The 9,762-nt window shown below is 43.4% G+C and overlaps 1 protein-coding gene across 1 annotated transcript; it reads right to left on the reverse strand.

The window, feature by feature from the left end:
* Positions 1 to 325: 325 nt before the first annotated feature.
* Positions 326 to 9,377, reverse strand: DEPDC7 (DEP domain containing 7). Its single transcript, XM_037402864.1, has 9 exons — positions 9,266 to 9,377; positions 6,717 to 7,104; positions 4,653 to 4,783; positions 3,582 to 3,771; positions 2,561 to 2,775; positions 1,334 to 1,476; positions 1,005 to 1,130; positions 826 to 904; positions 326 to 644 (listed from the first exon to the last, which is right to left on the reverse strand). The coding sequence occupies exons 1-9, from the start codon at positions 9,336 to 9,338 to the stop codon at positions 430 to 432; spliced, it is 1,560 nt and encodes a 519-aa protein (XP_037258761.1). The 5' UTR covers positions 9,339 to 9,377; the 3' UTR covers positions 326 to 429.
* Positions 9,378 to 9,762: the final 385 nt, after the last annotated feature.

A 9,762-nucleotide genomic window follows, 5' to 3' on the forward strand; every position in this document is an offset into this window, starting at 1 on the left:
AAGCAGAAGATGTTAGTCGGCTCTGTCCATTAGCAAGTCAAAAATCGATTGCTACATGACAGGCATATAGCGCAAGGCCAATTAGAGAAAAACTGGCATAAAATTCAGTGCTGGGGCAAAAGAAGGCAGAGAGATCTCATTCATGGAGAGGTGTTTCCCATCTCAGTGATTCTGATACTTGAACAGAGTGAGGGAATAGCCTTGGCTTTAGGTAAGGAAACTGAAGGATTATTTTGATCCTATAGCAATTAAGAACGAGGAAAGCTAAGCTGTAAGTACAGGCTAAACTTGGGTACCACTAGCTTTGATAATCATATAAATTCCATCCATTTCCACAAAATAAATTTTATTAGATACACAAATACAAGAGATTTACAAATATATTAGTGTTTACAAAGCTGGAGTATAGAAAGTAATCTATCTTTAAAGTCACACACACATATTAGTAACTCTGTCTCCAAAATACTGCATAAAAATACTCGGATTACTACTATGAAACTGACCTAGCAGTCTCTTTCTGTCTTTGTCAGAGAGATTTGAATCTTCATCAATAGCTTTCAATAGAGCTAACAGCTCATCTTTTGTGGTCTTCTCTGTATTGGAGCGATATTCTCTTTCATCAAGTTTTTGGCAAAAGGTATAACCTAAAAGGAAGCCCAAAACAGTCAGATAGTTAACAGTGCACTCAACCACCCTTGAGATTCCACAGACACCCCGTCTCCTTCAGAGTTAAATTAGTCATTGCTACAGCAAGTCTTTTTGCATCTTCTCAGTCCCTCCTATTTGGTGCACAACAAGAATGAAAAGTTCAGTTTAAACTGTTACCTGTTATCTTACTAGGATCTTGGCCTTTCTGCAGAGCCATCAGTTTATTGCTGACCATTTTATGCAGTGTCCCTGGGACCTTGAATACGGACAGAAGGCAGTGAAACAGCAGCTTAGAAAAAGGCAGTTCTGCACAAGCATACAAGATAACAAGAACCTGGTCGTTTCCCAGCACTTACCTTTAACACATCTTTTTGGTGATCCACAAGGAACAAGATCAGGAGGTCAGTTTTCCCTCTGGATAAGGTTTTATTGTTGATAATAGCTTTAGAGAATGTTCTTTTCACAACCATCCTGTTGTCACTCTGAAGAATCATGTGAAATAACAACCAGATGAGGAGAATTAGCCTCCCCCTTTAAGAAGGGCATTGCCTTTGTTCTTCTAGAGTCATTGCTTTCCCTGTAGTCACGCATTTAAGTTACAAAACACCTTTCCTGACCAGTATCCAGGATCTCTGGATTTCGGTAAGTGTAAAGCAACACATTAACATTTAGTACACACATTTACCTCCTCCTGTAGTTTGAGCTCAGAATTATGCGCTGCAACAGCCATAAAGTACAGCAGCCTTCTGAACTCCTCCCTGACTTGGCTGTCTAGAAGTTTCAAATAGAGTTGAATAGCTTCTAAAGATTGCTCCATCTTCCCATTCACTAGGGGAGAGATAAAGATACACCTATTGCTACATTTATTTAAATAAATGTTACAATTCAACACTTAAACGAGCCACGAAAGAGAGGTTCCTCTCTCTAAACAGAACTGGTCAAACAAAGCGATTCACTCTCACAAAGATTTCTCACAGGCTGATGAGCGCTGTTTGCATATAAGCTGAGAACATCCCACACCCAGGCTTTTAGTAAAGAAAGGTTTGTTTAGCTAAGGTAGTTAAGAAAGCTCACTTCTAGTTAAGGTCAATTACAGTTCAGCCATCTTGAATGAAACGTGAAATACTGAAAAAGGAAAATGGTTCTGTTCAGAAGAGGAATGACTACTTCTTGCGGAAATAAAGATCTCCCAAGAAATGAAGAAATTATGTCCTAGATAAATGGGCTAACTTGATGAATGAACTGCAAACCACTTTGCAGAGCTTTGCTAAGTTTTTATTTGCCTTTTACTACGCAGAATACACATTTTAGATGTGTGAATTACTTAAGTGAAATAGGTTGTACTACCCTCCCTTTGTCATGTAGGGAGGAGGAATGGGATATATATGTAAAGTATTCCCACCAACACAGAACAAGAATAATCATCAAGGCAGAGGCGGCTGAAAAATACAGATAATAGGAACAAGATGATGTTAATTGAGGACTAAAAGCAAAAGCTTTCTAAAATTCTATCTAAATATACAATTTAAGAAACACTCATTTTTGTGGAAAAGAGGGGAGGGTTGTGAATGGGGTAGAAAGCACCCACAGAGTTTTAAATTCAGATCATATGGTCTAAATATTAAACACTGGGACATATTTAGATTTCATTTCCCACGGATATTTAATTTTCATGGATACCAACTACTACCAAATTATAGCACTCCAGTTTCACAGCCATTCTACACAGACCTGAACAAAAACTACAAAACTGCATATAGTCAGGACCAAAATTTCAGAGCACAGTCTTCATGACTAGAAATTAAGAAAAGAAGCTTGCAGAAGTCAACCTTTAAGCTTGGCTACTGTAGTAAATACTCAGTTTGTTAGTACATATCTCACAAGCTTAGGAACACAATTTTATTTTACTTACCTAATAGTTCCGCAATTCCTGAATGAATTTCAGACGCATGGCTTAACAGTGGCTCCTTTTTTTGGCCATAGTATCTACCAATGTTTTCAAACAGCAGTAGTTTCCATGTGTCTGCTTTATCTGGTTCATCAGGTAAGTTCCTGCTAATATCTACCACCATATGATCTGGAAGATACTCCAAGCAATCTATTGCTGCTGAGAGCCATTCATCTGTTCTAGAAGACAGAGCAGACAACAGTTTAACCTTGTAGCATTACTTACTGATGCCTTTCAGAGTTGCTTGGGTTGTTTTTCACAGAAAGTAGGTAGACTGGTTTCTCCACTAAAATGAAAACGGCATGTGTAGGTACTTAACTACATTAGAAATTGACAAAAAAACCCAGATGCTTTCCTGACACACTCAGGTAAAATCATAGACATAACTCTTTGTTAGGTATTTAATCAAGATGAAGAATTAGTAACCCACACAGGTGAACAGTCACAAGCAGTTAAACCTGACGTTAGCGATGTCCTCTGCCGTAGACGTAACTATTGATAAACAAACAAATGCGAACCTTGATCTGATTCAGTTTGGTAAAAATTTTTCAGACTATGGTTTTAACTGTATTTATATACAGTTTCAGGCTCAGTGTTCTTGGCTTTTTTTTTTAATATAGTAGGAGAAACTAAATTATTCCCTCAGTTATTTTAAGGAAAAAATTCAAGGTGATAGCTAAATGCTCTACTCTTCCCTCAACACAGCAATTTTGTCTCTGAATACCACCAAATACACTGGAAGAGTTTTTGAATGCAGTGATGGTATGGCAGAAATTGTCTCAACTACTTCTGGTTTAGAGCTTAGCAACTTAGTATTTGCCAATTATTCCAGTCAAGTCTAACAGGGAGAAAAGTGCCTACTCACATCCTTTCTGCAGTATTGGAGATTACTACATCTCTAACCAGAGATCGACTGTGTTTTACATCCCTATGAAAGCAGAAAGTCTTTCAAAGCTGCAGAGGTGAGTGAGCAATGAATACTTACTGTGAGTCACTGAAAGCCTTAAGAATCTCTCTGTCTAGGTAATTACTTGTGATGACATATCCAGTTCCCTTCCTTGGCTGTGAAAGCTGAGGTCTGACCTCTTGGTGCTCAAGTAAAGACTCAAGGAGCGGAAGGTCCACAAGCTGCAGCAGTCGAGCAATTGTTTGTTCTTGCCATACTTCATTAATAACTGGGAAGGGTGGAAATACACAAAGCACTGAGATTCACCACGTGCAAAAAAAGAGATTATGAAAAAGACAAATCCCCTTCCTCCCATCAGTCCCTAACCTAACAGGTTAATCTTACAAAAAAAAAAAAAAAATATAGGGTAGCAGAGAATGTGGCCCTCACCAGCTTTAAGTGCAAGAATTAGGAATTAGCTTAGTTAACTGCAAGTGTCAAAGAACTGCATTTTGGATGAGTCTGAAGTACTTTACGTTCTTTGTGCTTTAATTTGCAAGTAATCTTTGTTCTAGATAAGGGATAAGCCTTTTGTTCTAGATAAGTGATACTACCCTTATCACAGCTTCCATAATCATTGTCTGGCTTGAGTTTTGAGTTTCTAGGAAGCATTTGCATTTTTAAGCCAAGGAAAAAGCCCATTAGATCATAGTTTAGTCAGAGAGAAGACCTGAATTGTCAAGAACAGTTTCACACAATACTGAAGGAGCACCAGATGGTGCAGATACACAGTTAAAAACCTAAGGAAGACTTTTAGCTAACAGTAGACTATTGGCCATGATTAAATCAAGCACAGAAGCAGTACAGGTAATTGAGTATCATCAAGAACACTCCTAACTCAAATCAAGCTCTCTACAATTGTGTATTCTTCTCCACCAAATTCAACACTGATTTATTTCAGCTAGAGATAATGGGTCCTGTCTGATGAAATAAAAAGATAAAAACCAATCCCACAACAAATATAATTTGCCTTTGTTATGACATGGTGTTTAAAGCAAAATACTGTGAGCTAGTCCGACTCCCCCTCCAGTCTGGCAGGCAAAGCCTTTCCAGTCCTACAGTTATCTTCTTTCTCCAACAAACAAATGACTGTGACATTATTTGGCTTACCGCGACGGGACAAACTATCCAAGATGTTTACTTGAGGGGTATTTGCAGGCTTTAAACTCAGGTTTTCCCAGAGATCCTCCAAGCTTTCCGGTTTGACAGGAGTAGAGTGAAACAACATGCTCTTCTCATGTCTGAGATTAAAAAACAGTTTAATATATATTACATCCATATATACAGATAACCGAACGTATCATGTAACATACAGATATGGATAACTGTCTGAGATTTAAAAAAATGTTTTCTCTATATTAATATTTATATAATCTCCTCCCCCAGCCTGACACTTTCCTTATCTAAGTCCCACAGGAGAATGTATGGCACCTTAAAGAATTGTTTTCTTGCAACAATTGCATGTGAATGCATAGTTCCTCTCCTGGAACTTGTCATAGCCGGCAAGCAAGCTACCTCAGTTATCACAAAGAAAACCTAAGAGGAGGAAATGATTGAGGGGAAATTATTTTAGAAAAAAATAAACAAAATGACCCTCTCAAAGCCTCCAGAGTTTTAAGACATTTTTTCTGATGGTGAAGTTAAGACAAAAATTAAGAGCTGTTCTTGAAAAACCTACAAGGTTGCTGCCCTATAGCAACACCATTCCTAAAGACACGCAGCTTGTTCATGCCATCAGCTAATGCTTTAGAAACCTGTCACCCATGTCTGTGTGTTAGCTGGTTCTTCTCCTAACTGCTTTCATATGCTCTTAAGTAGATAGCATAACAACTCCAACCACAAAATTACTGTTCCTCCCAGTATATTTGTTTAATTTCAACTCTTATAGCTTCTTTGTTTTAGGGCAGTGCAAAATCCTTTTGATGCCCAGTATCTTTGCTATGTACGGGACAGGCTGTATGTATCAGTAGATCTGTCCCCTTCACTAAATAAAGAAAAGTAATCCAATGGATCACTGCCCTGCCCAGAAGAAAAACACTTTCATTCTAAACCAACAAAAAATGAGTAATCTTGTTTCATCACTGCATCTGATATGTTCTAAGTCTGCTTTAACAGCCTTTGAGATGAACATATTTTTTAAATACCACATTTGATTAAAGTGGGTTTAATTTCTTATTAATTCTCCTCTTTCCAAATAAAGATTTGGAACAGTTTGCTTTAGCACTGAAAAAGAGCTAGTTGGGGGGTGGGTAAGCAGGACGAAGGTGCTCTCCATTTTTAATCTCTGCTGCTGGAATTTTCTGATCATTTGGCTGATGCACTGAAGTTCATATTTGCTACTCTGACGAACACAATCAATCACATGAGGTATTTTCTTTTTAGGTCAATACTACTTGCAGTTTTCAAAAGCGCGCATTGCTAGTAACTACATGAACATAGCTCCTTGTGAGGACTACATTGGAATATGTTCAGAGGTGAACAATTGACAAAACTGTTTAAGGGAAGTTACTTGGCAAAGCGTCATCTACATAGCAGTGAAGGTTTAGTTGGTACCAGGGTTTTCTTTGCCCACTTCTAACGAGACAGGGAAATGAAACCTCACCATTATGCTTCCCTCAGGTTCTACAACAGCATGCAGCAGCATAACAGCCTGCTACCTAGGCTAGGAGCAAGTCATACATGCGTGAAGAAACAGCTGAAAACATTTCAAAAAGCTAAACTTGAAGCATAGTGAAGCTAAGATGATAAAAACACAATTTTTTTACCTGTTTTTGCCTTAAAAACTGGATGGATTACTGGTTTACAGCAGAGCTAGGTGTACAGTGACTAAAGATTATTCCATTGCATTAGCCTACTTGATGCACCTGAATTCCAGTTGGTTGTATTGGTTTAGAGCTGTATAGATCAGTATCTAATGCAGTTAATTTCTACCATCCTCCCACCCTCCCCCAAGGCAATGGGATAACAGACACAGAAAACAAGTAACTATACAGGCTGAATGATTTACTCCAGATTGCTGTCTCCTGTCTTCCACCCATAAACATCTGTTTAGTATCTACTTGCCCATCAGCCCCAGGTCCTGTAATTGTACAACAGTTTTCCCTTCTCTCCTCAAGAATACATAATATTTTCCTATCCTAAAAAAAATCTTATCTTCACATTCTACGTACTAACCTTTGTGGCGTACACTGCTGGTAATCTTTATCAAGTTCCGTTTGGTTTGAGACATTTGTGAATCTGTAGAGACTACTGCTGCTGTCTTCAAATACAGATCGTTTGTCTTTTCCAAAGACCCTAGTTGAAACAGCCTCAAATACTTTGTAATCCATCAGCGCCTGACATACACGCACTATTTTAGCACGAGAAATATCAACATCCCCAAAATACTTGTTCTGTAGAAGATGGGCAAAGACAACATCCACTGCATCTGAACCAATAAAGCAGTCATGGTAGCACTTCAGGTTCTGGCGACGCTTTTTCACTTCCACTTGAGTTTGAAGTGCGTTGATAATGCTGCTCCAGACATACGTTGCTCCAAATGGTTTCTGTGCCAAGCTAAAGCCTAAGAACAGAGAAAGCACAAAGACTTAATTCATGCTGCAATTATAAAAGAACTGCCCCCTTTCTGGCTACTAGCTTTCAAGAACCTTGTAAGGATTTAAAAATCTTCCAGACTTCCAGTTTGGCTTGGGTTGCTCATGCATTAACATTTAGTTACTTTCTCAGCAAGCCAGTCTGCATGGTTCCAATGCATCTCTCCGGTGGTCGCCCTCACTACAGTAGCCTGAAGCTTTGCAACCAGGCCTGCTTTCTCAGCCTGTCACTTTGACACTATCCTTTTGCATGCTCCTCCATCACCTAATGGCTACTACTCCTAAGCACACATTTCCACAAACCAAGAACTAGCTGTATATACTTGTAACTCCCCAGTTCCTCTACTAACACTGACAAAATTATACAGCTGGGCAGGGAAGAGGGAAGCAGGGATGAAGGGACACACCAGAGCCTCGTTTCCCACAGGACTGTGCATACACACAAGCCACCTAGTATCAGTGCTTACCATATCACTAACAACATCAAGAATTCTCAAGACACATTTGACATTTACCCCACAGAACAGCCTTCTACCACCACAGCTCCAACTAAGATTTAAGCTCTGTGTACTCAATGCCACTTCCTTGAGCCAACCAGTCTTCCCTCCCGCAGTAAAACACTGACCTATTACTCATTTACCAATCTGATTAAGAACGGCATGCTAGAGACAAACAGTTTGACCAAAGGCTAGACTCGGCCTCCACAAGGACTTGCAAACTTTATAAGCATATTGTGTATTTGTAGGTGGCACCTAACTGGGAAGAGTTGCAGCCACCAGAGGCTAGAATTAGAATATAAGTTTCCCAGGAACTCAGATGAATAATTTATTAAGAAAGAAAGCAGAGGAAAAGGAGCTATATAAAAAGCTGTGGGACAAAATATGGAATGAGGAGTTGGCAGCAATCCCACAGAAAGCCATCTGGGATTATGACAGACCTCAAACCAAATGAATTAACAGTGTAAGGCAGTGTTTAAGAAAAAAACAACATGCAACTCACTCTGGAACACATTACCATGAACATTTTCCACAGAGATGCAGGAGGCATTTTTTCTGTTCTGTTTAGTCTGAAGTGGCTTTAGTTAGAGAATTGTATTCCGATTTTGGGCACTAGAGCTTACTGTTGATCTCCATCTACCAGAGAGCCTGGAAATTAGCAGATTGGCAGGGGGAGGGTGGAAGTTAGGGGAGCAGTAAAGACTGGAGAAAAACAGAAAAAGAAAGAAAGAAAGAAGCTGGGCATAAAACAGCATCTGAACACACCAACACTGACGAAGGACAGAAGCTACCTCCAGAGCCATTATCAAATAGACACCTGCTTTCTGAAAAGATTCTCAACAGGAAGAAACTGATTCAAAGCCTTGTATTAAAGAAGACTAGGTAGAAACCTTCCAGAGTCTCCAGCTTCCCAAGCTTTAGAAGCGTGGGACAGCCAAAGCACACACTGGCTGTTACTGTAGCCTGATGACACCTTCAGGTTGGCAGCACAAACAAAACTCAACCGAGATTCTCCTTCCAGCACTACATTTTAATAGCTGACTAGCCTGCTCGGAAGGCGAGAAAAACCCACCCAAGCCCAATGCCACCAAACACGCACCAGCACCAGTTCCTGTTGCTAAAACAAGTATCAACGCATACCACCTGCGACGGTTCTGCCGATAACCGCTGCTTTATCGCCGCTCGCTTCCACACAGAATCTTTCTCTGGGGGAGTGGCGCTCAATGTTAAGGTCACCAGGTTTTACAAAGTTCAGGTGCTCGAGGTGGGACAAGCAGCCCCGAGCCCTTCGCAGTGCGCGAAGGAGCCACCTGCGGGGAGCCCTGGCGCCGCCCGGACACCCACGGCCGCCACCAGCCCCGCGCCGGGCCCCAAGGCCTGGCCACCACCCAGCGGGGTCCGGACGGCGGCGGGGCAGGCGCCAAGCCCGGACGGGCGCCCCCGGCGGAAAAGCCCCCCCTCACCGGCGGGGAACCTCTGCGGAGCCGGGCAAGGCGCCCACACGGAGCCCCCCAGCCCGCGGCGGGCACGGCCTCGGCCCCCCGAGCCCGCCGCGCCGTCTCGCCTCACCACCTGTCCCCGCCCCAGCGGGTGCCGCAGCCCGCGCCCCCCGCCAGCGCCCCCCGCCCCGTACCCGGCGGCCTGGCGGCGGGGCTGCAGACGGCGCCGAGGCTCAGAGCCGCCGCCTTCTCCCGCACCGTGGCCATGCCCGCCGACGGCTCCGCGCACTGCCGCGCCGCGCGCCGCCCGCGCCTCAGGGAGCCCGCCGGGGGGCGGGGCCGCCGCGCCCGCACCCATTGGCCGCGGCCGGGCCGGGGGGCGGGGCGCGCGCGGCGGCGGGGTTGAACGGCTGCCCGCGTGCCGCAGTTACCCGGCGTGAGGCGGCGGCGCCGGAGGGGCGCTCAGCGGGGGGCCCGGCACCGGGGGCGGCGAGAGCCTCCCTGGGCACCCGCCCCGCCGCTGCCGGCAGCCGGGCACCGCCTGACTCGCCGCAGCTACGCGGCCTCGGTCCTGTGGCCGTGACCGCCGGCGGGGTCCGTAGGCCGCGGTGGGCCGGTGTTCACCGCCCTCACTGTTGCTCTCACCGGGCAACAGCGCCGGCTGCGCCCGAGCGGGGAAGCCCTGCTTCCG

Source organism: Falco rusticolus, chromosome 10, assembly GCF_015220075.1.
Source record: "Falco rusticolus isolate bFalRus1 chromosome 10, bFalRus1.pri, whole genome shotgun sequence".
In the NCBI taxonomy this organism is placed as follows: Eukaryota; Metazoa; Chordata; class Aves; order Falconiformes; family Falconidae; genus Falco; species Falco rusticolus.

Excerpts from the sequence above, each read along its gene's own strand:
- DEPDC7 (XM_037402864.1), bottom strand. The coding sequence starts at position 9,338 with ATGGCCACGGTGCGGGAGAAGGCGGCGGCTCTGAGCCTCGGCGCCGTC. Across the intron at positions 3,772-4,652 it reads GGATAGTTTGTCCCGTCGCG|TTATTAATGAAGTATGGCAA; the intron begins GTAAGCCAAATA and ends CACCCTTCCCAG. Across the intron at positions 905-1,004 it reads ACCAAAAAGATGTGTTAAAG|GTCCCAGGGACACTGCATAA; the intron begins GTAAGTGCTGGG and ends TCCGTATTCAAG.